General features: G+C 37.0%; 2 protein-coding genes across 3 annotated transcripts in view; one reads left to right on the plus strand and one right to left on the minus strand.

The window, feature by feature from the left end:
* The window catches only part of PPP3R1 (protein phosphatase 3 regulatory subunit B, alpha), a 53,752-nt gene extending 35,220 nt beyond the window's left edge, over nucleotides 1-18,532 (plus strand). The window contains exons 3-6 of one of the 2 annotated variants that reach the window (XM_037126245.2): nucleotides 9,279-9,455; nucleotides 10,713-10,772; nucleotides 11,705-11,889; nucleotides 16,425-18,532. In XM_037126245.2, coding sequence (XP_036982140.1) covers nucleotides 9,279-9,455; nucleotides 10,713-10,772; nucleotides 11,705-11,889; nucleotides 16,425-16,472 — 470 coding nt within the window. In that variant the 3' untranslated portion in view covers nucleotides 16,473-18,532. The remainder of the gene's footprint in view (nucleotides 1-9,278; nucleotides 9,456-10,712; nucleotides 10,773-11,704; nucleotides 11,890-16,424) is intronic. The other variant, XM_037126246.2, reaches the window with a different exon arrangement.
* Nucleotides 18,533-20,157: 1,625 nt separating this feature from the next.
* Nucleotides 20,158-27,832, minus strand: PNO1 (partner of NOB1 homolog). The gene is made up of 7 exons (XM_037126244.2): nucleotides 27,560-27,832; nucleotides 27,161-27,310; nucleotides 24,838-24,921; nucleotides 24,592-24,652; nucleotides 24,237-24,354; nucleotides 21,708-21,778; nucleotides 20,158-21,047 (listed from the first exon to the last, which is right to left on the minus strand). Exons 1-7 carry the CDS (start codon nucleotides 27,764-27,766, stop codon nucleotides 20,980-20,982), a joined length of 759 nt encoding a protein of 252 aa, XP_036982139.2. The 5' UTR covers nucleotides 27,767-27,832; the 3' UTR covers nucleotides 20,158-20,979.
* Between the last annotated feature and the right edge of the window lie 129 nt (nucleotides 27,833-27,961).

A 27,961-nucleotide genomic window follows, 5' to 3' on the forward strand; every position in this document is an offset into this window, starting at 1 on the left:
TTTGAGTTGTTACCTTGTTCTGCTGTTACAGTACCTGTTTTTAAGTGCTTGGATTGTCTACTGTAGTCTAAACATTTCAGGTTTTTAGGTAAGTAGCCTTAAGAAAAGTGTTAGCTTTTTTTAATTCATACTTTCAGTTTTTGACATTATGATAGCACTTACTGATTTGTCATTCCAGCAGTGAAGTCCATGATGTAATGATTTAATAGTCTATCACAAATTTGAAAAATTTTATATTTGTGATGTAGAAGTCAGTTTTTTTTTTTAAGTTGGTAAAAAGCCTGGCTAACCATTTCCCAAAGTATAAATTCTTGGATCTCACTCAGTGTTAGAGCAAAAGATAATGAACAAATATGTAAGTAAAAAGGACTTGGGAACAAATACAGGGAATAGCATCTGTCCTAAAAGAAATTTCAGAAAATGTATTAGGTAAAATGGAAGCACAAACGATCAGTGAAATAATGGGTGAGAATTTCCCTCTCCTGAAAAATCTAATCTTTTGATTGAAAGAGCATTCTGATAGTCAAGAAGGTTAAATGAAAAAGACCTATATATATTTAGTCTTGACCTATGTTACAATTTTAAAACTTCAGGATTAAAAAGAAAACCCTTAAACAGTGGCGGGGGGGGGGGAGTTGCCTAAAAAGAATAGGAGTCTACTGACATTAGATTTCTTAGCAGCAGCAGTAGTTACTAGAAAGCAGTTTGGGCAGTTCATTCGGAATAAATCCAGAATTTTTACCAACCAAATGTTTATTCAGGTGTGAGATCAAATTAAATACAATTCCAGAAATTTAAGGACTCGGGGAATTTACCTTTTTTAACTTCTTGAATATTTACCTAGAAAAATGAAATAGGAGATAAAGATGAAATGAGACCCAAGAACTGAATCTCTTAAGACACCACTAAAAATCCCAGAATCATAACTGTGCCATGAACACGGTTCAAGTTAGAGCAGGAAATTGAAGCATTTATGAAGAATATCTTCAAGAAGAAAGTAAAAGCTATTATATAAAACGTGTGCTGGAATTTCTTGATGCCTTAAGTAAGGTAAAAGGAAGTCACTAAGAAAGAAAAGGCAGAGACTGGTGGGGGTTACAGTGTGATATTCTTGATGGTAAGCTTGAGTGAACTGTGGAGCAGCTGTAAATAAGCCTTGAATAACTGGTGCACAAAGTAAAAAAGATTCTTGAATATGCATTCTTTTGTGAGAATACCATATTTTGTTGAGAGTTGGGGATGGGGAGTGATTAAAAAACTAGAAGAAACATTCAGCTAACGTCTTAAAATGCAACATAACAGGAAAAGACAAGAGAAGAACCTGAACTATAATAGGTTGGGGTTGAATTTATCTTGTTACAAACAATGGAACAAATCATTAAGAGCCATGTCTTTTACTGACCAACACAATATAGTTAGGCTTTCTAAAAAATAAGAGTGTGACTTTTAAGCTAACTTATTAATAATATTGAGAAAACTTAAAGATGTATTTTTATGAGCTTAATATATAGATTAGAAGACTTGATTCTGTTAAGGTATCAGTTCAACTCAGATTGGTCAAGACAATGCCTATCATTGTCTGCAGGCTTTTTATAAAAATTACCAAACTGTTGATTTCATGTGGAAATGCACAGATCTTGGAAGAGCCAGGACAATATTGAAAAAATTCTCCCTGATTTAAACGTTTACTATAAAACCCAAGACTGTGTGGTATTGGCATAGATAGACAAAATCAATGGAAAAAAGGAACAGAGTAGAGGTGATTGACCCAAATATTGAATATATGTACATATTGATGTGCCTGTGTCCATATTTCATAATATGCTTTTTTAATTCTCACATATCTATCGGTAGGGGTACTTTCTTCACTTTGTTTTGTTGTCAAACTATTCTGCACAGAATGCAAATATTAAAGTGCTAGTTTATACAGAAGGTTGTTATAAAATTGTGGGGGGTGGGAGTTGAATCTGCTTATTAGGAAGGTTTTATTTGTGACCTGTCTCTACTGCACCCCCTTGTGGTTTTTTTTCCCCTGGTGTTTTTTATTTCTTATTTGGGGTAACGTGTAAATACAGTTTTCACTTTCTTTTTTTTTTATCTGACCACAAAATAATTTTCAAGTACAGTTTTTTGTCTATTTTTCCCATCCCAGCCTCCCCTGCCCCTTTCTCCCAGTTTCATAAGTTAAATTTTACAAAAGACTTTAAAACTTATAAATTAACCTTTATTTTTGAAAAACTACCCACTAGCTTCTGTTAACAACACTATACAGCTTTGTGTTTGTGGCAGTCATTACAAGAGTCACTTAATACATGTGTCCGCATAGGTAATTTTGTTATGTCTAGTGGCTCTTTCCAAAATACCTTTAAAATACATATTTTGAAATCCTTTTTCAGAGTAATTTTTCCTAATAGTTAATTTTATTGCATAGTTCTAAGTATCCTGTCATACCAAAAAGATTGAGGAATCTCTTTTTAGAAATATTACAAATAGTCAGAATGAGGCTGGAACATTTTGTGGTGCCAGAAATGAAGGAAGTGCTTAAAATTGCAATTGTTGAAAGGTCATGTGGGAACCAACTTAAAGACCAAAACTGGAACAATTTGACTAACAAATAATGAAATTATTGGATTTTAAACAATAGAATAAAGTAAATATCCATAAATTCATGCTGATATTAATAATCAAATACATATGGGAAAAGGTTTTTTTAAAGGAGTATTTCAATTAATGTAGAAAGAAAAAGTCATTATTAGGCAAATTCCATACTAACAAAATCTTGCCCATGTGATCTACCAGTGGATGCTAAAATTAGGCCAGAGTTTTAGGAGAAATAAGATATTTGCATATTTTTAAAAGTATCCCCTCCACCTGATTTTTTTTAATACAAAGGGAAAGGTGGTAGATTTTATAGTAGAGAAATCCACCAGATACCACGTTGACTGGGTGATCAAAATTAACATCTCTAATAAAAAGACATTGACATCATGAACCCTTTAACATAATGCATTAAGGACATACCATTTCTATCATAGTCTTGCCCCAGATGCCCAAATTGATTCTAATCGTGAGAAAACACCAGCAAGTGCAAACTGAGGGATGTTTTACATGACACTGGTCAGAAGTTTCAAGGTCATAAAAGGCAAGGGAATAATTAAGAGCCGTCATAAATCGGAGGACACTAAGGAGAAATTACAGAAAAGTTAGAGAAGTAATAGAGTTCTCAAATAATTTTTACACAGTTTCCTCTAATGTTAACATCTTACAGAATCATAATGCAATTATCAAAATCATGAAAATAACATCAGTATTATATTTTGTTTTTCTTGTTAAATCATTTATAAACTAACAGGTAATACATTATTTATGAAGTGGCTATTAAGAGAATTTCCTGAAGAAGCAATAATAGTCTTGTTGCTGTTTACTACTACACAATTACTGGGATTGCCTAAAATTTGAGGAAAGTTTTCAACTTTTTTTATTTTTTATTTTTCAACTATTCTGCTTATTTATTTTTTTGATTTGAAAAACCTTAAAAATTACCTATAAGAACTTACAAATTGCTCTTACCGTTTTTTTTTTTTTTTTAATTTAATCCTCACCTAAGGGTACGTTTACTGATTTGAGAGAAACATTGATTGGTTGCCTCCCATAAGAGAGATTCCCGTATAACCAGGGATGGAACTCACAACCTGGGTATGTGCCCTGACTAGAGATCAAACTGGCAACCTTTTGGTTTATGGGATGACACTTTAACCAGCTGATTGACCTGGCCAGGACAGTTATTTTTACTTTTAACTCTTAATGGTAGTAAAGCAGCTTGTTGTGAAATCAGTAATAACAGGGCCTCAAGAGCCAGAGACTAGATCTCTGCTGTTTTGGAATCTCTTAAATTCTTAGTTCTAAATGAGAGAAATATACTGGTACATGTAATAAACAGAGATGATTGTTTCTTAATCTGAGCGTAATGAATGAATATGTAATCTTTTATCTCTTAATATTATATTGCTCTAGTATTAATATATCCCAGTTTAAAGTATTGATTAAAATTTACTCTGGCAACATGAGCTTTCTAAAAGCAAATTCTTAATAAGATTTTTGAAATCACTTGTCAAAATGAGTAACCATCTAGATATCATATTTATCTCTGAGTACCATAATATGCTTTTTCTGCCCAAAATTTTGAAGGAAAACTAAGGATGAGCATTATACATGGGTAGTACATGGAATACCTTGTGTCTGTTCTTGTGTTTTGTAATTATCTGTTACATAAAATTTCTTGTACCTAATATGTTCAAAAGTAAATGCTAAAATTTCTTTATAATACCAAAACTAAATATCTAAATATAAATAAATAACAAATTGAATTTAAAAATTACAAGATTTTTCTCCCGGAAAGTTAGGGCCAAAATGTGTGGGTATGTGTTACACACAGGCGTGCATCATACTCAGCAAAATACGGTATGTCATGGTGGGCAAGGTGTCAGCAATTTAATTTGGTGGTTTTTGTGGAAGTAGTTCATCAGTTTCTTAATAATAACTACTTCATGAACTCATACTTAACATCTAAGTTTTCGTTCTTTTGCTTACATTTTAGATTTTATACATACACACACGCACAGGTCAGGGCAAAAGGAGGTTTACAGTTGTAAGTACATGGAGCACAGTTTATTCTGGGTATCATTTTCCATATGAACAACTGTAAACCTACCCCCCCATATGTTATTTTAATGTGATTCTTTATTTCACTACTTGGTTTAAGTTAAAGTAGCAAAATAAAGGAAGGTATCCTTACAAAAAGTAGAATAATAACATGTGTTTCAACTTGGAAAACATACGAAAAAGTATCTGAGTCATAAGATGAGTCAGGAGGATGAGGTTTGTGGGTTCTTTTTCGGGTGGGGGTATCCATCTGTTTTAAGGGAGTATGGTCCCAAGCAGTAGGAAAAATCTTTGATGAAATTTAATGCTGAAAGTTGGGATTTGTTCTTTAATATTTAACTTGTACTAAGTGAAGATCTGAAACATTTAATGGTGCTACCATGATGGGTTTGATCTGTTGCAGAGATCTGTGTTTGATTTGGAAGCACTTGGTAAATGCTGATATTTCAAGACTTGAGACCTGTTTTGTCCTTTAGGATCCTCTTAAGTTTTTAACCCATCTACTCTGCAGTGCTGGCAAGTGGGAGTGCCGAATAACTGCTTCTATCTCGACAGTAACAACCAAATAAGTCACTGTTGCGTTTCTAAAAAAGGACTGTTTACCTTTTGTTTTAGAAAGCTAGCTTTCTTAGATCTTGGCTGTTTAAAATACTCATTTTATTTAGGTATAGATTCCTTCACTGCTCCGCTAGCCCCAACTAGATAGTAAGTACAGAGTAATCTAGTGTTTTACTTAACCACCATTGAAGTCCACACAGGAAGGAAGGGACAAAAAGGAGAAATAAATGAGTGGTTGGAGAATAGATGACTGCCTTTTTTCAAACTGCACTGACTTCTTAAGGAAGCTCAAGGTGAGTCGTGACTACATGTAGGGATATGTGAGAATGGTAGTGAATAGAAGATTATTAGAGGGAGCTTGTTCCCTCCAAGTCATACTTCGGGAGCTTTTTAAAAAAACAGTTATTGTCAAGTTAAGTATCATCACTGGTACCTTGCTTTGCCTTGAGGGAGGTTTAAACAACTCATCCAGAACAGGTGTCAGCAAGTCTATTATATTTCATACGATATTTAAAGCGGAAGAAAGTGAATAGGTTTCAAATGCTGCTTTTTAAGGGCTTTTGCCAGAGAGTGTGTTCATTATCCTCATAACAGCAGGATACAGTTAATATCCCCTTTTATTCAATCAGGAAAATTAATAGGGGTTTCATAAATGGAGTGTTGAGGCAAGGACATTCCAGCAGAGGATTTATAAGGAAATGCATGTATAAAATTTATGCTGTCGAAGACTTGTGCCATGATCATTGTAATTAAGGTAAAGGTAATGGGAGGGAGGGATTTAAATTGAGGCTAAATATTATCAAGGGCCTAGGACTTTTTATCCTGTAAGCACAAGAGCCAGCAGTTTGGCTGAATATAACTTTTAGAAAGATTATTATTGGACAGTGCAGAAAGGGTGGATTGAGCCAAGTATATTTGATTTATGATTCATTTTTATTATTAATGTTCTTAATATTCCTTATTCATCAAGACTGTGTAATGCTGTCTTCTGGATTAGTGGGGTTTTTCAGGTAATTGAAAGATAATGCTTTAGGCACTTCAGTTTCAGTTTTGTAATGTAAGTTTCCAAACTTATTCATGTCCCCTACTCAGTAAATGGAATCTCACAGTTTCCAATAAATATGGAAAGGCACTGCATTTCTGCCTTTCCTCTTTTCCATTAATGATAAACTCCAGCTCTTGTTAAAAGAAGTGACTGATTTGTCCACATGCTGTTTGTCGCATTTGTTGCGACTCTGTCGTCTTTCCTTTCCATTTGTAATCTACTTTAGTCATTTGTTATGTTCAGTTTCCTCATCACCTTTTGTAGTCTGTAATTTGAAACTAAGACAGACTAAAAATTGCCAGAAGAAAATAGTAAACTCTTCCTTGGTATGTACCTAAAATTAAGGCAGGCATGAAGAGGGGTAGCTTTCAGATAAATCTATGAACTTTAAGAAACTGTTCTGAAAAGTTTGCTGATTGGTGTCTGGTTAGATAAGTGCTTTTACTTTAAATACTGATGGCATTTTGATCAGTAAGTTTAAAATCCAAAACACTTAGAAATAATACTCATTTAAAAATCTTTATTGAGCTCCCTGGTTGGTGTGGCTCAGTAGATTGTGTGAGGGCCTGTGAACCAAAGGGGTTTCCTTTTGGATTCCCGGTCTAAGGCACATGCCTGGGTTGTGGGCCAGGTCCCCAGTAGGGGGCATGTGAAAGACAACCACATATTGATGTTTCTCTCACTCCCTCCCTTCCCCTCTCTCTAAAAATAAATAACATCTTTAAAAAATGAAAACTTTTATCAAGCACCTATTATGCTTTTATGCAACAAATGGTGTTGCCTTGAGGTGGGCAAGGCATGTATATAAGTCCAAAGTATGTGTAAGATTTAATTTATTAAGTTTCTTCCAGAAGTAAGAGTATGTAATTGTATCATGGAAAATAAGGTGTATTTGAACAGTTCTGCTATTCATTTATTTATTTCATTAAAGAAGGAATATTCTTTAATAAAAGGATAAAATGCTCTATGAAGTTACTGTTCATGAAGTGTATATTTGAAGTTTTGATTGGGTTATTATATCTATTTTGCTGTTTGAAGCAGAATTTAGATGAGTCATTACAGAACATAAAGGCATTCCTGCTATAATGCAGTATATGTGTTCCTGAATAATCTTACATGCTGCAAAATCATGTCTGGGAAAAATATGGATAGGGTAGACTACTCCTTATGTTGTTTTGTAACAGAGTACTAACAAAAATCAATTTGATCTTTACATTACTAACACAAATTACCTCTGGTATTTGTATGAAGCCTATAGCTGTTCACTTAATAGCCTTAAACTGGGGCTCATGTTTCCTATTTTGAGATACAGGTTCTTCAGGGCATTTGCTTCAGCAGAAACTAATCTTGTAAAAATTAAATAATGGACCAGGATATGGTCACCTTTGATAATGGCTTTTTCAGGATGGGGGGACATTTGGCCAGCAGAAGTAGAAGATGAGAAATTGTCTTTGCAGCTTGTTCATTTGTACCCTTAGTTTTCACTAGATAACAAAGTTGAAAAGCCTTGGGGTTCTTAAAGCCACTAAACATGCTGTTGTTTCTCTAAAGAGAGATTCTTGTTATTTTTCATTGTTTTTAAGGTTTTCATATTTTATTAAGACTTTCTCTTTAACTTGAGAATACTTGTCTCTGATCCCTTTATAACATTGCAGGAAAAACCCTCTGAGAATCGCCCTGGCCATGTGGCTCAGTTGGTTGAAGCGTTCTCCTGTGGACCCCAAGGTCATGGGTTCAGTTCCTGCTTAGGGCACAGAACTGGGCCGTGGGTTTGATCGCTGGTAGGGGTGCATGCTGAGAAGAGAGCCAGTCAGTGTTTCTCAGGTCCATGTCTCTCTGTCTCTTTCCCTTCCTGTCTTTCTAAAAGCAATGAAAAAAAAATGTCCTCACATGAAGATTTAAAAAAAAACAACCTTGTGAATCAATGACATTTCTTTCCACTACTGATGTCACTTCTCTCCTCTACCAACTTCTATGGAGTTGTATAGTATGTGCTTTAGTAGTGCAGATAAAATGATAGTTCCTATTCCACTTAAACAATAATTTTAGGTTTTAAAAATACATACTTTACCTTTTAAGTTCTGATAATGAGGATGCCATATATACTTGAGTTTCAAAACAGTTTCAATCTCAGTATCTAATATCATGGGCCATAATTAGTACATAATATATGCTCTAGAAGAGGGCCCTTGTACCACCATGGTAGCACTTGGTCTTGGACTTCTACTGTAAGAAATAAATTTAATTTTCTATATATTTATATTATTTTTTAAGCCATGATAAATTATTTATGTGAATTAGTCTGATTTTTTAAAGGAATGAAAATAATAATGTAATTTAGAAGAAAGTGAAGAAACCTTTTTTAAGAATGCATTATGATAAGTGACCTGATACTGAATTTTGATAGATTAATTAATTATAAACTAATGCAAACATTTTCAAATTTAGTTTTGTAGGTTGTGGGCTGCTTTTTTTAAAAAAATCAAAGCTATGTTTAATTTGCTTGTACTTAGAAAAGAATATCTCTGAAAGAATATTAAAAAAACTGGCAAAATTGCCTCCAAGCAGGGGAATTGTATATCTAAAAGGTGGGATGAAAGGGAGGCTCTGAATTTTGAACTATGCTCAAAATTTGTAACATGAACTATTAGAAATAAAGTAAAATTAAAATGTAAACAGAAAAGTGAAAGTCAAGGTGCTTAGGCACCGGGTAGAGATTGGTTTAGCCTGCCTGGTAGGAGCCATCTGACTCCACTATCAGTTTAGCATTGTCAATCCTATTTGATACTTTGGTGTACTCAGCATATTGTTGGCTGTATGTTATGGCAGGTGCAGACAAACAAAAGGCTAATTAAATAAAAATATGTATGATGTACTTTCTCTGTTACAGGGAACTAGTCAAAAGTATATTTGACTCTCTAATTGGAAATTAAATGGTTAACTGCTGGATGTTTTTTCATTCTAATTATAAAATCATTTTGTAAATTATACTGCTCTTTTTGTTTGGTTTCAGTTGATGCTGATGAAATTAAAAGGCTAGGAAAGAGATTTAAGAAGCTTGATTTGGACAATTCGGGTTCTTTGAGTGTGGAAGAGTTCATGTCTCTGCCAGAGTTACAACAGAATCCTTTAGTACAGCGGGTAATAGACATATTCGACACAGATGGGAATGGAGAAGTAGACTTTAAAGGTAAGAAAGTAGTTTTAACATCACAAATTGTAGTCTTACAGCAGTATGTACAACAGTGTTTGAAAAATTTTAGTGTTTCAATGCCTTTATATTATTATTAATCTTATAATCATAGATTATGTTAGAATCTCAAAATATGTGGGATATGAACCTTAATGAAGTAAGGTGTTTCAGTTTTTGGTTAATAAATGATCATATTGTCCTTATAAGGTAATTTAAAAAATAAGATTTAGTATTTCCTTTGTTTTGAGAAAATTGGTCTCACTTTAGGGAGAGACATCACATTAGAAGCTGCATTTTTTAAACCTTTTATACAGAATGAGGCATATACTAAGTCATCAATAAAAAACCAAACTAATAATAAGGGTATGGGCATTACCATAAAAAGGGTCATTTTAGTTTATCTAGATTTCACAGAGACATGTGGCGGTGCTTTGGTGTTAACATGGTACATAATTTTGTACTCGATTCTGTACTTTAAAGCACGGTCCCCAACCTTTTTGGCACCAGGGACAGGTTTCGTGGAAGACAATTTTCCCACCAGTCAGGTTGGGGGGTTGGTTTCAGAATGAGTCAGGTGTATTACATTCAGTCTCACCTCCTGCTGTGCAGCCTGGATCCTAAGAGGTCTGGATCCACACCAGTCTGTAGCCTGAAGGTCGGGGACCGCCGTTTGAAAGTAGATTAACATTTCTTTCCACTGGAGAATGAATAGATTTTGATGTTTCAGTTTCAGGAACTGAGCTATGTAAGTGAAGTGATCTAAAAGTGATTATGATTTACTCTTTAGTGGGCAGTGAAGAAAAATTACTATTTTCATAAAACTCCCAACAGTTTGTCCAAGTAATTCTGAATTTTGGAATCAGAAATCAAAAACCATTTTTGTTCTGGGAAAACCAAGTATAATCTTTTTATAAAGTCTTCTTTTAGTAGTCATATTTTCAAAGAAGAAAGTTAAGTAGCTTAAAGAACATGGTTTTGAGTGTTATGCTCTGTGATACATAATAAATATTTGTTAAATTGACTTTAGAGAACTTCAAGTTCAAATTTCCAAAAAAGAAACGTAGGACTTTTTTTGTTGGGGTTTCAAATTTGGCACTTTCCATTTTAAACATTGCTAAGTATTATTTTCTTTTGCAACAAGAAAATGTACTCTTGTGGGCATGTGGGGGTTTTTTGTGTGTGTTGGGTATGTGTTGTTTTTCTATTCAAAAAATGGAAACTTCTGACCTGTGAACATGTTTTATTCTTATTCAGAATTTATTGAGGGAGTCTCTCAGTTCAGTGTCAAAGGTGATAAGGAGCAGAAGTTGAGGTGTAAGTACTTTTCTTCACTGAGTTTTTCTCTCTTATACCACAACTACCCCATATTGCATTATAACCTCTTTTTAAAATATTCTAAAAGATACCTTTTATTCCTCATCCTTAGTAGACGTAATAGAAATTTTATATTCTGGAGAAAACCCTTTTAAGACATTTGTAATTAGTAATTTTTAACAATGTGTCATAGTTGCTTTTCAGGTGGGTAGAAGGAAAATGGAATTTTCTTCTATTTAAAAAGATCTTATAAACTATGTATCTTGGATAAGAGGGGTTTTTTTTAATAAAAGTGGGAAAAATACTGTAATGTGACTAGGTTTACTTAGTTTATACATATTGTTTCAGAAATATTTAGCCAGAAGCCCACTATTTTGGTTTGTGTAGGTAGCCTCCATTATCGTGAATATTTTATGTCTTTTTTAATTATTCAGTTCTTAAATAGGGAGACAGTTTATTCAGTAACAATGTCTGAAGCACTGGATATATGCAGATATCCTTTGTAAATAAACTTTTGATATAAATGAGCATAACCACAACAGCAAGTGCCTATTGAGCTTTTACCGTGTGTCAGACACTGTTCTAAGCAGTTTACGTGTATGATTTCATTCAATGCTCTGAAGAACCTGGAAACTAGGAACCGTTATTAGCCTCAATTTTATATGTGCAGAAACTGAAAGTTTAGCAAGTTTAAATAAAATGTACCTTAGACTACACTTACGGACCCAAGCTCTCTGGATTCCATTGCCCGTGCTGTTAGGCAGTTATGGTGTGTTACAGCACACTGAAAGGCAGCATCCGTGTGTAGAAAGGGGCCGTCCTCACAGTTACCATTCCAGATGCTCGGCGACCTAACCGTTTTCTTTCTCAGTGAAAGCATTCACCTGTGGTGCCTTATACTTGCCATTGATATTTTTTTACTCTTTTTTTAGTTGCTTTCCGGATCTATGACATGGATAAAGATGGCTATATTTCCAATGGGGAACTCTTCCAGGTGCTGAAGATGATGGTGGGGAACAATCTGAAAGATACACAGTTACAGCAAATTGTAGACAAAACCATAATAAATGCAGATAAGGATGGAGATGGAAGAATATCTTTTGAAGAATTCTGTGCTGTACGTACAAAACATCTGATTCTTAATTAGTTTCATTTTAGAAACCACTTAATAGAGAACTTCTTATAGTTACTTTGTCATAGAAAATTATGTACCTCATTTTTCCTAATTGCCCCCATTTAAAGTTTTGAAGTGTTTTCATTGTAATTGTTAGTGAATAATAATGATTATTCTCAAGAGTTAATACAGGGGTGGGTGGGCAAAAGTACGTTTACAGTTGTGAGTGGTGAAACAATTTATTCTTGTATCATTATTTACTAATTATTGCATTATTTTATATGCACAAATAAATGTAAACCTATGTTTGCCCACCGCAGTATTCTCCACAGTTGTCTCATAAAATGCCACAAGACCTAGTAACTGCCATAAAGCTAGTAACTTTTACTTATAGTTGTTAGTTCCCCAAATTACATCAGTTTATGTTAAGATTCATTTAGAAATAAATATGTTTCAAAATCCTTTTGTGGGAAATACATGTCCATGACTTTCAGAAGCTTGGTTTCATGATGACAACAGAGATGGAGTCCCTCGTCCATCTTAAACTCACCAACCGGGCAGTGTAAATGGTGATTCCCCACCCGCTTCCTTGTCTAAGCTACTGATGGGTACTTCTTGTGTTTCAGGGGCAAGGGCTCTGCAGAGGTGGGTGGGGACTGTAGTTTTGGGACTCTATAAAACTAACTTTAGGTGGGATATGGGGCAATAGCTCAGCTTCCAGTTCACTAATCTTCTTCAGTAGATCCAAGAATCTACCACTTGGTTTCTTGTCTCTGCTTCTGCCCCTAATGCAAAGATGTTAGCTCTTTGATGTGTTATAAGGAGTTTTAACTGCAAGAATCCAGAGGAGCGGCAAAAGTAACAAGGAAGACGTTTTGACATTTTTCAGTTTGGATGCTTCCATAAGATTTTTCTCCTCTTTTTCTTTCCATTTTTTAAATTTAAGTCACACGAGGAACAAGGAATTAGCTTTGGTTGTTTGTTATGTAAAGACTGAGGTAGCTACTTTGGCTATTATGTAGACGTTCACACTGTCCTTTTTTAAGTATCTTCCTTCATCTCAAGGGAATACTGTCTTTGCATTTTGTTTTTAAAAAGTAGGGTGGTTGCTCTGGTTAAAGAGCAGGCTGGGCCTTTTTAGAAGAGTGTTAGGCTTGAGAGTTGAGACTTGGAACTGTTGCCAGGCATTGCAGGGCCTTCACCATGGTCCACGATCATCGCAGGACTCCCGGGGACTGGCCTCGGATTGCGCGGGCCATGAAACCAGGCTGGTAGTGGCATCACAGGAGCAGCTGGTTTTCAAAAGAAGGAAAGAAAAGAAGAAATACCAGGCTTTGAGGGAACGGAACAGAAATGGAAACCTCTTGGAGTGATAAGGAAGGGATAAATGAAGACTACTTGCATTTAATAAATATAAAATGTAACCTAAAATTACATATAAATCACCTGTAGGGGACAGAAATTAAAGTAGATCTTTGGTTATACAAATGATGCTATTTACACTGAACATATAAGCTAAGCTTTGAGTTCATTTTCCAGTATTTTTGTTAAATTGCTTTAATTTGTATTTTCGAGGGTCATAGGTCAGGAGGGGAGAAATGTTTGTGTTGTAAATCAGCCTTTCTGAACACTGATCAGGCCCTTAATTTTGGCTTTATTGAGTTCGTTTTATTCTGATTTCTCAAGCAATAACAGTGAAAGAGGTGGGAAAAACTGTTTTAGAAGATCACATATAGTATATACCTACTTTAAAATTTTCAGATTATTTAACATACAAATAAATTTATAAATAGTGACAAGATTGAAGTTGGTGGATTGAACTTGGGTATTCATTTTTACTTCCTCTCAAAACGCTAATTAAGTTAAATGGATTAAGAAGAAAAGATTATAACCCTTAAGGACATAGTGAACAGCAGAAGATAGCAACTTAATTTGGCAATTTATAAGTCACTAAACCGACTGAGCAGACAGGAGAAAATAGGCATCCTAAGCTGTCAGCTGGGAAAGCTTAGAAGCAACCTGGTTTATAATGCAGAGGCCCAAACATTGGGGGCACAAGGTAACTGAAAGTGGGGGTGGAGGTGTGGCTTTAAACAGGGAAATCGCTTACAGTCTGTTTAAGAGATGAGAACACCAGGTCTCTCCTTCCTGCTGTGTTCAAACTCTCTTGTCTTTTAGTGGGAGATTAGAAAGGGTGAAATAGAGTCTCTAAGTAGGGAAACAAGGCAAGATGTGGGCAAGGTAGGTGTGTGTGTGTAGGAATTCAATGAAGATAAGCATACTTGCATTGTGACAACTTCAGCCTTCTTCCTGATCAGACTCCCTGGCAACTGTACTTACTTCCTCCAGTCAAAAGATGGGAAAAGCCCTCTTTGGGAAATCCGATCTTCCCAAAGTAAAGGTACCACCAAGTCAACTCAAAGTGTAGCCTGCTGTCTGTAGCCCCACCATATACATGAAGGTTGCAGTGGCCTGGTTTACCACAGAAGTGGAGAGCCAAGGGTCACCAAACGTTAGAGGAGAACTTCTAATGTGGAACATAAATGTGAAGCCAAGCCCAGAAACAAAGGTTGGAAAAAAATTTGCAAGCCCAGTAAAAACTTGAGAAGTAAAACAAAATCTGTCATTATTCTCAGGAATATAATATGTTGAATCTTTGAAACAAAAATTAAGTAATATATACAAGAGCTTTAGGAAATTTAAATTTAGAGAATTACTGTAGGAGACCTAACACCTAAATGCTCAGTGTTCCAGAAAGAAAATGGAAGGGAGGGAAGGTAATCATCAAAAAACGAATAAAAAATAATGAACCAAAAGTAATGAGTTTACTAACTTGAAAAGACTTACTAAGTACCCAGCATGGTATATAAAAATAAGCTGGACCTAAGGCACATTGTCCTGAAATTTTAGTGGAAACATAAATGACTCTATAAATTTCCAAAGAGCTGGGGTACAGCGGTGGGGGCTTCATACAAAGACTCAAGATTCATCGTGGGAAGTCCTCAGAAGTACATTGGAAAGATGACAGTGGAGCATAGCCTTTACAATACTGAGAGACAGTTAGTCCCAAACTAGATTCTCTACAGACTCAAACTAATGGAAGAATAAAGACCTTTTCAGGTATGCAAGGTCTCACACCTTTCGGGAAACTACTGGAGGATGTCCTCCCACCAGCAGTAAGGTTGTAAATCAGAAAAGAAGACAATGTGGGATCCAGGAAGCAGAGGGTCCAACATGAGAGAGAAGGAAATCTCCAGGAAGACGGCGAAGGGAGGTCCAGAGAGGACAGGCCTAGGTGGGAGCAGGTTGGAGAGCTCTGGGAGTGATCTAAAGACAATAAAATTGGTAGGATTATATAACACATATGAATGGGTTTAGAACAGAAGTTTGAGTTTGACCTGGTAAATGTGTAGAACACCAGCAAAGGGAAAGATCAGGTAATTACTAACTGTAGCCAAACAAATGTTCAGGGAAAAAAATTACAGTATGTGTTTCTGTTCTGCTGTAAATAGTATTACATAGTCATAATTAAAATGCTGCATTTCTGTCTAATAAAAAATAAAGATAACAACTATTGAAAGAGGGGTGGGATGTATGTGGGGTAGGAAGATAGATGGGAAAGATGTGTGAGAAAGAGCTAAATCTTCCCTGATGGGAAGTCAGTAATGCTTTTAACCTTGAATACAAGAAAAGATGATGTAGGAGTGTTATTTGTAGGTAAACACTGAAAATCAGCTGAAAATGATTCCGTGGTAAAAATAATAGAAGATGAGGGCAGGGTGCTGAACCTTCATAGCAGAAGTTGTACAAGTAATTGGCTGTTCAACCTGAATTTTTCAAATAAAGTTTTAAGCAGTAAGTTTGAATTAAATAATACAGAGCCCTGGCTGGTGTGGCTCAGTGGATTGAGCTCCAGCCTACTAATCAAGGGGTTGCCAGTTTGATTCTTTAAAAAAGTAAGTATAAAAGACCCAATTAATCCATAAATGTTAAGTCATGAGTGTGGCTAAATGTGCAGAAAATCTTATGCACCTGGTGGTACTTTAATATATTCTAAAATAGACTGACTGAAGCCATATTTGGTCTTTGAGGACAGCTTTTATGGTCACATCTGGTAATCACTTAACTGAGAGGACTAAGGTACGGGTTCTGCCCAAAGCCTGCTATGCACATCTTTGAGCTAAAAAAAATTTTTTTTGCAGTTTTATAAGTGGAAAAAGTAGATGCAAGTAAAATTATACATGGCATAATTTTTTATGCCATGTATAATTTAGGCTGCAAGGCCTAAAATATTTATTATTGGGCCTTTTGTGGAATAAGGTTGCCAGCCTTGTCTAGAATACAAGAAAATGCCTGTTCCTGGAAGAAAGAAGCCATGAAAATTCTAATTAGATACAATGCAACTTTTTTTAAAAAAGCAACACGGCTTCTGAAAATGGTCAAAATAATATGTTTGTATATTACAGTTTTGGTAAGGTGTTTAAACTAATAAAAAGGAATGTCTCCAACATGGCTAAGCTTGATTTGTTCTGTTACAGGTTGTAGGTGGCCTAGATATCCACAAAAAGATGGTGGTAGATGTGTGACCCATTTTAAAGAGTACCACCCAACACTTTTGCTTTCTTCTCCATCTCTGAAGATCTGCTCAAGACGTCCAGCAATGCTCTCTGTGTATTTAAATGGAAGTATTTTTCTCTGTGAAGCCACATTTTCCAACATGAGCCTCATGAAGCCAACTAAGTGTTATTGAACTCTTATTCTCTCAATAACTCAGTGTAGCACTTTAAAGTCTGAAGGACAGCAACACGAAAGAGCATATCAATGTGGTGAAGAAAGGGAGGGGGTTGGCTTTTTAATTTATTTTTCTTCATCTTTTATAACAAGAAAGTATCTATATATACATATGTAAATATTTATATATAGATATATGTAGCTTTCTATATGTGTAGTAGGTTGGCTTTAATTTAATATACTTGATTCAGAAACAAAATGATGAGTACAAAAGTGCCAAGCAGAACATAAAGCATCCTTACTTTTATTTCACACAGTTTTATATATAGGTAGAAGATTGTACAATTGAGCCGGGTGTTAGGCCAGCTACTTTCCTTTTCCTGTGCTTTCTCCTTTGAGAGATTGACAAAGCATTTGTTAACGTCCTATTATTTACCTAATTACATTTTTGTAACAAAGGAGTTTGTAAACTTTATTTATACCTATGAATATATTTCCAGGGACTAAGTCTCATTGCTGAGCAGCTTCTACTACATCTCTGCTTGAGGAGAAAGTGTAGTTCAGTGCTACTGCCAAGAGCTCATTCTTGTGTTCATATAGTACCTGCACAAAGCTTAAGGCTGCTTCCTTCTGTTACTTGGTCACTAGGAGCCATTATGTTTATTAAATGTCCCTAGTACTTGTAAGTTTCAGTTGTGATTTCATAAAGGCCTGAAGCTATGTGAGGCAATCATAATTTAACTTAGACATTACTTAATAAGAGTACCTGAAGTAAACATGTAACTGCATAGGATATCCATTTATTACTTGGGTAAATAATTTGTCATTAAACCTGTTTGAACCATAAAAATTCCCTTCTGTGTTTCTTTCAGAAGACTTGCAGCTAATATAAAACATGGGTGATACTTAATGTGCATGTATATATCTAAACACCCACATATATTTGTGACTTAAATGGAAGAAATCCCACTCATCTGTACATCACAGAAGAGCAAATTTTTATCCAAATTTATACCTCTTGAATTTCTTTACCATAAAGCATAAAGAGTGCATGAGGTGTTTTCTTGATTTGCCCATATTTGTAATGGATAACAATAAATTTGTGTGATATAAAAGTAGTGTATCATGTTCTACCACTTGTTATTGTCCCTTCCCTTTTCTGCAACGGTACTGTTGGCTGGAAGAAAACATTTCGGTTAGCTTTCTAGGACAGTATTTCCCTACATAGTTTTTCACCAAAAACTGGTTTTATAGTCAGGAGTGGAAAGGGGCAGGTTGAGTCAAGGTGAACAAACCTTAAATTGGGCACACCTGCTTGCCACTGCTGTTCCTTCGACTGAGTGCTGCACACCATGGGCTCTGTCTGTGAGAGAGAAATCTCGGTGCTTGGTGTCCTTGCATGACATGGAGTTTTGCATGTAGATCGATTTAAAAATGTACCTCTTGTTTACATAATTTGCATAATTTTAAAAGAAAATATTGCCAAACTTTGGAAATGTTAATGTTCAAACTGAAAAATCTCCACTACATGTAACTTTCTTCCTCTGGATCAGTACGTGGCTTATAATCCCAGCCAGTGGTTTGATCTGTTCCAGTGTCAACTGCCATGTGCTCTGCTTCAAGGGGGAACTAGTCTTTTGTGAATTTTTTGTACATAAGTATTTGTTACAAATATTTTAGCAAATGCTTTCTATTTCTCTTGCTTGTGCATATCTTGGCTGGCGTTACAGAAAAATAGTGCAAACAATATTTCCTTACTGGGTAATGGGTTTTTTTTTTTTTAGTGTGTATGGGTGGGGGGAGGGATGGTTTATGTTGAATGTTTAGTTTTTCTTCTGCATGAAACATCATGTTGTGGGAATCTTTAGAAAACTTCCTACTGTATGAATAAGAAAATAAAATATTTGGAACTTGAGCATACTCCGTGGTCTTTGGTGGGCTTCTACAGCTATCAGGGGTCTTTGGGTGGGGGTGATTTTTAAAAATCTGTTGATGTTTGATCTTTGTAGTCCATAGGTAAAAATACATCTGCATTATCACTGGGTACAAACAGAAGTCATTATAACTTACAAAGCCCCATCTCATTCTTTTACTACTCCTCACCCTTCCTCTGCTTCCAGCCACTGAAGAGACAAAGGAGAATGGCGGTGTCAGGGGCCAGGAGGTGGAAATGGGGAGTTAGCGTTGCATGGGTAGTTTTGCTTGGGGAAAGTAAAGTTCTGGAGATGCGTGATGGTGGTGGTTGCACAGCAATGTTGAATGTACTTTATGCCACTGAACTATACACTTAAAATGGTTAAAATGCTAAATTTTATGTACTTACCACAATTTAAGAGCATACATAAGAGAGTGAAAAAGAATCTCAATCTTTCTGGATAGTTTCCAGGACTTAAATATTGTTCAAACTCATGTGTATTGAAACATTAGTATTTAAAAACTCCCACATGCTCAAAAACTCATTGCATTAGCTCACATTTAGATGAAATCCTTTGACACTTCAGCCTTTAATTTCCCTTGGGCATTATAAATCAGCTAACCAGACCAAATGAACAAGTCCTAGCTCTCTCAAACCTAAAGATTTACTAGGTTTCTTTGACCAGGTAATTAACATTTGCACAGTATGAGTATTTTGAGAGTTGTAGGATGGCTGTGTACAATCCGATGTCCCTGTGTACCCTCAGTAATCTAACATGAAGCATGCTGGCCCAACCTTACCATGGCTGAGATGAGGAAAGTTAGGTCTCTTTCCCATTTGCTTAGTGAACATGAGCTTTCTCTACCATCCCAGTTCTAGGTAGCATGAGTTGAAGCCAAAATCTGGAATAACTAAGAAACATCTAGGTCTTTTCCCCTTAGTCAGCCAATGAATTAAATTTATTTATCTTTGAAAGAAGAGAGAAACATCATTTCTTGCCTCTTCTCACTCCCCAGCCAGGGCAGCCAATGAATATTTAAGAAAATACTCTGCAGGCCCATTCTCCAGCCAATATGTAAACTGTACGTCAGAAATTGTGCAAGATACTACGTATCCGTAGGTGAGACGCAGGTATAATTACAATATAGTGTGACAGATGCCATAGAAACATGAATGTGCACAGCTGAGGGTGAGGTGTCAGTGTCCAGGCCTTACAGAATGCTTTCAAAATGCTCTGATCCAGGTTAAGATCAACTATCACTGTGACATAGATTTATCTGATTACTTTTTCATTGTTCCCATTCCAAAAAGCTGTTGGTTTTCCTCCAACAACCAGTCTCCCTTTCAAACCCTAAGCAGTACTGCTCCCCTGGGAAGAGAAATGCTAAACCAGGGAGGTGCCGGACACCCAAGGAGCTAAATAAAAGTTCAGTGTCCTAAACTTGTGAGTAAAGTGATTTACTACTGTCGTACATATACTCTTCATGCTGCTGTGTGGCCAAAGGATAAAAATTATTTTGGTTTGGAAATTTTTCCAGCAATTTCCCATTGGATTCTAACCATAATCTAAATGCATCCAATCCCATGCAATATACAGAGCTGTCTGGGACAGTGGCACAGGTAACTGATGTAAGGGAAACAAGTTTAATAAGCATACTTTCTCTAGTTCTTACATGAACTTTCAAATACTCCCATCTTCAAAGCTAGAAAGTTTTGGTCAGGTATTAGAGATGTACAAGCACATGTATCACTCAAATTTAATGAAGTGAGTTCATTTAAAAAATGCATAAACTGAAATCAGCTATTTAAATAGGCAGACACTAGTTAAAACATTCTATTATATTTGAAGAACATTTTCTTAGGAGTAAGATCATTCTTTTATATCTTACTACTTAGAAGAAACCCAACATACATACTTACATGAAAAAATAACATTCTTTCCTCATGTCAACCTAGTTATACAGGTCTTTAATTTTACAAGTCACAAACAGGTACAAAGATTAGCCTTTTTGGTTCATTCAGTGCAGCCGAACCGCTGCTTCCGAATGACCTGACTGTAAAGTAAGTAGCACTCCACCGGTACTTGGGGTCATGATTCAGAGAGGTTTTCTGAGAGAATTCTTGAATTACAACTCACAGGAGAAATCTTCATAAATTCATATAGAAAAATAAGAATTTTCCCTCCAAATGAGAGAATCAAACTATGCAAATTGAGTACATTTAATTTAAAATAAAAAAGATAAGTTATAATTGTTTAAGTATAACCGTGGTACTAAAGTTTGGTAAGTTACACTCAAAAGTTGATGAACGAACACCGTTAAACTTTCTCTTTATTCTTCCAGTGGAGACTTGAAGTGACTGAAAAATCCTTCACATGGCTTGTGACCACTTTGGAAGGGTAAGGTCTTTTTCTATAGCGTCCAAAGACAAAAGTCTCTGATTTGAAATCAAAATCGATCTGCTGCTCTGCTAGCCACAGCCCGAATATTGCCATAAACCTTTGATGGAGGATTTCCTGTAGGGGAAAAAAAGCTTACTTATACAGAAAAATACTCCCATATATACAAGCTACATGGAAAATGGTCTACAAAACTCTAAAAAAAAAAACCAAACCAGAACATTTTCTTTGGGATCTACCTTAAATCAATAGAAAGCCTAAAAAGGAAACCAAATGCAAATATTCTAAAAATCATTTTTAATCCCAAGAGCCAAAATATTTCAAAAAGACCTGGTCACCAACAGAGAATCCTAAGTGTTTTCTGAGCAAATGACTACACTCCTGTAATTCTTGTCACAAGATACTGACTTGGCTGCCCCATGTGAAATGGGACCAAGTGGATTAAACTGACTGATGCTGATCGGCAGCTCCCTCTTTGCTGCACCTAAAACACGGTGTTGCTTATGTTCTGGAATGGCTCTTCTGTGCACCTCGTCAGAGGAAGGCAGCAAAGATTTAGGTAATATAAGCCAATAAATTCTTTCTCTTCTCTAACAGACATGAAATCCAAGTAAAAGGATTCCCGCCTTCTCTTAGTCCCACAAAGATCTGCCAACCCCCAAGAGTTTCTGTTTGCTATCTTTCACATTCCCCTAAACTGGCTTGCAAATGTGGTTTAACCTAGATCCCCACCCTTTACTTTCCAGAGAAAATACCAAAGAAACAAAATGCTATTACCCAGAATGAGGTTGCAAATGGCAGTTCTTGCCATCTTGATGTTTTGGAAAGAGCCAAGGATGTGAACTTTCCTGCAAGAAAAAAATAAAGTCAGCAACAAAAAAAACATTTCCTTAAACTAAGTCCTATTATCCAGAAAGTGAAAAATCAGGATACAGATTCCTCAGTGAAGGTTATGATGATGGTAGCAAAACTCAGCAAATATGCTAAGAACACACTTTGAAAGGAGAATTTTATGGTGTGTTTATTGTATCTCAAAAACCAGTTAAACCTTGGTTCTTGAATGTCTCACATGTTGAACAATTTGGTTCTCAACCAAGTTGTTCATAGAAAAAGTCTTCGTTGTTAAACAGAACTTCGGTTCTCGACCTGACAACCCTTTCATGCTGATAACCTGTATGATCAATTGCCTGTATGATCAGTTGCCTGTATGATTTGATTTTCGAACAAATCGCTTCTTGAACAGCATGGACACACAGGCAGCATGATTCCCCTTCTGCTCTACTGAATGTATCAGGAACAGTAGTTTTTAGTTTTATATCCTGCTCACATTATGCTGTATTACCAGATTAGCAGCTCATAAAAAATAACACAGGTATATAGTAGTCCACTTTATGGCTTTATCATAATATAAATTGTTCAATTTGTGGACTTCTAATTAGCCTGTTTATAGCAAAAACTACAAAACAGTATATTTCTTTAATTTTGAGTAGTGTAATTCAATTTGTAAAAAACAACAACAAAACATACAACCATACAAGGTATAAGAAGTAATTCAATAGCAACATTACTCGTAACAGTACCAAACTGAAAACAACCCCAATGTCCATCAACTGAATGGATAAACAAAATTCGATATATCCACACAAGGGACTGGTACTTGGCAATAAACGGGGACTGCCGATACGTCCAAAAAAATGGAGAGACAAATATGCTAACTAAAAGAAGCCAAACACCGAAGACTTCAGACTGTGAATTTCTAGAGAAGGCAAAACCACAGTGACACAAAATACTGATACATGTGTGTGAGAGCCTGGGCACGGGTGGGGCCGCGGGGCCGCACGAGGAACCCTGGGGTTGGCAAGGCTGTGTGAGTGGAGCGGGGCTGCAGGGCTAGAAACTCTGCCTGGAACTCCCTGAACTATGTACGTTGTACGCAGATGATAAACCACATCAAGGCTGCTCAAAAAATTAACTAGTAAATTTTAACTTACAAATACACTTACAAGTCATATACTTTAATATGATATACTACCTGTAATTTGATTTAGCAAATCAGTTACATTTTTAGATTTCCAAATTAAAAAGCTAAATATTTTATTTTTTAAATCCTCGACTGAGGGTACACTGATTGGAGGGAGGGAGGGTGGGCACCGATGTGAAAGGAACTCTGATATCTGCCTCCTGCACGCGCCCTGACCAGGGACGGCACCCCTGACCTTTTGGTGCACAGGGCAATGCTTCAACTAACCAACTGAGCCCACCAGCCAGGGCTATATGTGATATTTTAACAACTTTCCTCCTGGCTCCCTACTCCCAACTCTAGACTCATTCATAAAAGATTAAAATGATAATACATCTGTCCTCAGGTAACGAGGGCTACCAATATAGTATTACAGTTATTCCTGAACTATAAAAAATATTAGAGCCCCTTGGTTTAGAGCAAAGATGAGACGACTTCGACTAAAATTATTTCTGGATTCGGGTGTAGGCTGATCCCTCCCGTCCTCTTCTCAGTCCACTGCTGTTTCCCAGAGCAGTTGTGGCATTATACAGTCTGAGCCAACTTGGCCACAGAGCAGCTTCAACCTCACAAAGGTCATCCTAGCTTGATGTCTTGCACCTTCATTTTAAGTCTGTATCCTCTTATTCATGTTCACATTGACTGTTGTCTCGTTCTCACCCAACGTGCACTACTCGTCTTCCTTTTAAGGAAGGTATGTGTATATATATATATATATATATATATATATATATATATTTTTTTTTTTTTTTAAGGAAAGCCTCCCAGTGGTATTTAAAACACCCACACTGTGCCCTGGCCAGGTAGCTCAGGTGGTTACAGAGTGTCATCCCAATATTCCAGGGTTGCGGATGAGATCTCCTGTCGGGGCACGTACAGGAAGCAAAGAATGCATAAGTAAGTGGAGCAAGTGGATGCTACTCTGTCTCCCTTCTCTCTAAAAACAAACAAAAAAAACACCAAAAAAACCCAAACACCCACCTTTGGTTTTCCCCTGACTTACCAGATTCCTATGAGATACTATTTAAATTTTTACCTGTCTTGTGATTTCTTTTAATGATTCTAAACATTGCATTCATTGCCAATTGAGAAAAAAGATACAATTTCTAAGATTTTCCTAACTTAATCTGCTTTCAAAGTTGGCAACTACCTATTCATCCAGAACCACATGCTGACAAAGATTCAGTGGGAGTATTATGCAAAAACACAATCTTTATGACCTTTTAAAACCAGCAAAAGAGCAAATATAAATTATGACAATAATTTTCTCAAGATCACATACTTACACATCAGCTAGAACTATCCGCGTCCGTGTCACATTCTCTATGGTGAACTTGGTTTTTCCTCCTTTGCCAGCGATTCTTCCTATTGCCCTTGACAGGTGGTCTCCCTTTAGGGGCTTCACTAAATGAGACAAGGAAGACCTCAAGGGGCAAACCACTCCAGTACACCACCCACTTCCATATAAAGTTCAATCACTAACAAAGTTTCCCCACTAACAGACATAAAAATACATATGTATTTTTAAAGCTGCTAATAACACAGCTCAACTGATGCTTTTAGAAAGCTGAGAGTCCCAAACAACAAAGTCAGCAATTCAAAAGTACAGTGCTTCATAATAAATGACTGCTACACACTCACCATCTGTAATTTCAAAAGACTCTAAGAAGAGGTCATCCAGCCTAATTAGGGCAAGTGCATCCTACAATGTAAAAATAAACACTGTGAAGCCCTTCCATTTAGATACCTGAGGATGAGTGTGAAAGTAAAATTCATAAACTGTAGAATTAGAAAACTCAAATTAGAAAAAAGCCCCAATGCACTGAAACATTCATAGTGAATATTTTTCAAGCCTCCATTTCAGATGTCATTAAATCAATCACTCACCTCCACCTGAAACCCGAGAATAAAGGCTTTCACAAAATCAGCTGCTTTTGTCAGTGCGCTAACATCCTTGGTTTCTTTACAAGTCTGTTTTAAAAAAGGCACAAATTATAGGAGGGGATGAAAAGTACTCTAACAGACTACCAGGAATGATCTTTTCCTTTACTGTAATTTCCTCCACCACCACCCTCCCCCAATGTATTCTCCACGACCCAGTTTTTGCTGAAGTACTGTGGTTAATTTGCAAAACAACTTTCCCAGATCGAGGTACAGTTCCACCAAAAGACGGTCACGTGACTGACTGACTGATTACAAGCCTGATCTGACCTGCGGCTGACAGCAAGACTCCTCCGAGGCACAGCCCAACTGCACACACACACTGCACTTCATCGTCCTTGGTGTGGACTTCACTGACCAATCCTGTCAATGCACTGATACCCACCAAGCTAGTCCTCTTCTCTTCCAATGCAGCTTTCCCTGCGAGTCGTCATCTCTTGGCTTCAATAATCATTTGTGTGGATGCTCCCCACTGTAATAACTCCACTACTAATTACCAAGAATGGTTTAGGCAGTTTATTCAATAATTACAGAAACAACAGCTACTCATGAAATGCACAGCGCTGTAAACGACAGGCACTACAAAGGAGCTTTACGTACTGCAGCCCTAAACCTCATGACAACCCTGAATATTGAGTGATATAAAAGTGAAAATGGTAAGATTCGAACACAGGTCTAATGTCAAAACTGTCATTTCCTCTATCCCACACAGACCCACAATCTAACTGAAGAGACCACATACATGACAAATTTGAAACCATACAGGGTTGTGTAATGGGACATTTAAAACAAGATCCCAGTCTTAATCCTATATCTGACCTTGAGCAAGTCTCACAGAAACTACAGGTCTTCTTTATCTGTAAAATACAGAGGTCAGAACAGGAGATCCTGAGAGGTCGCTACTAGCATCAAGATTCAATTATCAGCTCTATGACTTTGGCCGAGAAACTCCTCTGACCCTCAGTGTGCCTGACATCCGTAAGATGTGGCTATGTCATCTATCTCACAGGGCTGTCCTAAGGACCAAAATGATCCTGTAGTGCGTCGGAAGGCCCACTCTGTGTCTGGTGTATAACAGTATCAACAAATGTTAGTGGAATCCAAATTGATGATGCTGAAATAAATATGACAGTTAAGCACAGTAAGAGTTTAGACACTTAAGGTATGACTGATGGCATGACTGAAAAAGGGACTGATCACAAAGAACTTGAGCTAGATCCTGAAAGATAAATGGAACTGAGGTAGGACCAAGGGTGTAAGGAGGAGAGGGCCTTCATCAGGGAGGAGAGCCACCCATATGGGTGGTATTTTCCTTTGAAAAATGTTCAAAACGGTGGTGAGGTGAACTTGGGATTCGGACTCCTATGTGCAACGTTTAGTCAAAACTTAACTCCTACCTTTCAGAGACGCTTAAGGTACCAGGATACCATAATAAAAGCAGTGTGGTCTGGGAAAGGTCTGGGTGAGATGGTGAAATGATATAAAGCAATGTAACAAGGGAAACCTATAAGGAAACAAGTTTTGGCATGAAACCATAAAAACCTGAACTAAAGTGGCAAGAAGTCCACCGTCTAGGTCTACATTTTAAACTTCACCAACTATTTAGAGTAGCACCTCTCAACTTTATGCCATTATTCTAGTCCCTTGGCGGAGCTGAGTCTATATACCAATCCTGATGACAGCATTAACAGTCCTCAAAAAGAAAGATTATAATTAATGTTGGTCTTTGATTTTGATACAAAATTGGCATTCAGAAAAAGAAGTCCAAAGCCAACTAATTTTGACTGTCTAACTCTTGGCCTGACACCATAGAATAAATCTATACCTATACATAGAGAGAGATGTAAATGTAAGTACAGATATAACATGGGTATGTACATATAAAACTTACTTCTAAAACAATATTTTCCCCCAAAATAATAGCATTAAAATATATAGTGCCTGTACCGCAGCAAGTACTTCACTCAGTTCATTATTTACAAACTTCAGTTTACTTGGCCTTTTCTCAGTTCCACACTGAATACTACAAAAAATATGCAAAGGCACAACCAGTATTTTGGTGTGATCTCAGACTCAACTTATGAATTCAACTACTATTTGGGTTCAACGCAGACTCTGAAGGCATTTGAGAAGTTCAAATTCATTAAGTCAGAAAGCTGGAAGAAAATCATTTAACAAAATAAGTTCCACCGAGGAAAGTTTATGCATCCATTTTCATCCCTGAACGAGGAACCCTAGTACACTTGGAAATGGTTGGTATTCTCCTCACCCTGATTTCTACATTCCTCGATTTCAAGTTAAAGCGTATCTGAAGTCCCAAATGTTCTACGATAGGTGTAAATATTTTCAACCAGTTCTCTTTTAATGGTGTGTATCTGTTAGCTGGGACTGGAATTTTCCTTGTTTCTTCTTTCCCGTCCTGCAATAAAAACACACACAACTGAGCTGTCGGGAGGAATAGGGGTGGAGCTATAAAGTGACAACCGAACCACACACACACACACACACAAAAAAAAGCTGCTTTCATCTGAACGAATCAAACTTCATCGGAGCCACTTAAGGACTGCACGCCAAAAGAACCCCTGCACTATGAACGTCACCCAGAGACTTCCAACTTGACCTCCCTCCGGCCCCTACCCGGTGCCTGTCCCAGGATCCCCCCCAGTACCAGGATCCCGTCCCCGGAGAGGGGCGGAAAGACCGGCCTCTTGGCGGGCCGCGCCTCCTCCGTGTCCATGCGACTCCCGTCCCCGCCGTCCCCGGCCGCAGACAGCTCTTCAGCCTGCCGCTTCTTCGCTCGCCGGCCACCTTTGCGAGTGACCTGGGTGAAACCATCCTCAGCCCCGGCGTCCCGCGACTCCATTTCGGTGGCCATCCTCAGGAAACTCCAGCCACAGCAGGCGCTTCCGGCTGGGACACGTGCGTGGTTGCAGTGCGCAGGCGTACCTCGCAGGTTCCAGCCACCGCCACCAGTCTCAGGGCTCCGCCCCCTTTCTAAGAAGTCCCCACGCAGGGGACTTGAAGCCGGATTTTTAGGTTTATTTGCTGAGTAGAATAAGGGGCTGTTCTA

This window comes from Artibeus jamaicensis, unplaced genomic scaffold (assembly GCF_021234435.1).
Source record: "Artibeus jamaicensis isolate MK-2021 breed Jamaican fruit bat unplaced genomic scaffold, CSHL_Jam_final contig_3174, whole genome shotgun sequence".
Taxonomy (NCBI): domain Eukaryota; kingdom Metazoa; phylum Chordata; class Mammalia; order Chiroptera; family Phyllostomidae; genus Artibeus; species Artibeus jamaicensis.

Excerpts from the sequence above, each read along its gene's own strand:
- PNO1 (XM_037126244.2), bottom strand. The coding sequence starts at position 27,766 with ATGGCCACCGAAATGGAGTCGCGGGACGCCGGGGCTGAGGATGGTTTC. Across the intron at positions 24,922-27,160 it reads CGAGGAATGTAGAAATCAGG|ACTTGTAAAGAAACCAAGGA; the intron begins GTGAGGAGAATA and ends TTTTTAAAACAG. Across the intron at positions 24,355-24,591 it reads GTCTTTTGAAATTACAGATG|TGAAGCCCCTAAAGGGAGAC; the intron begins GTGAGTGTGTAG and ends TGTCTCATTTAG.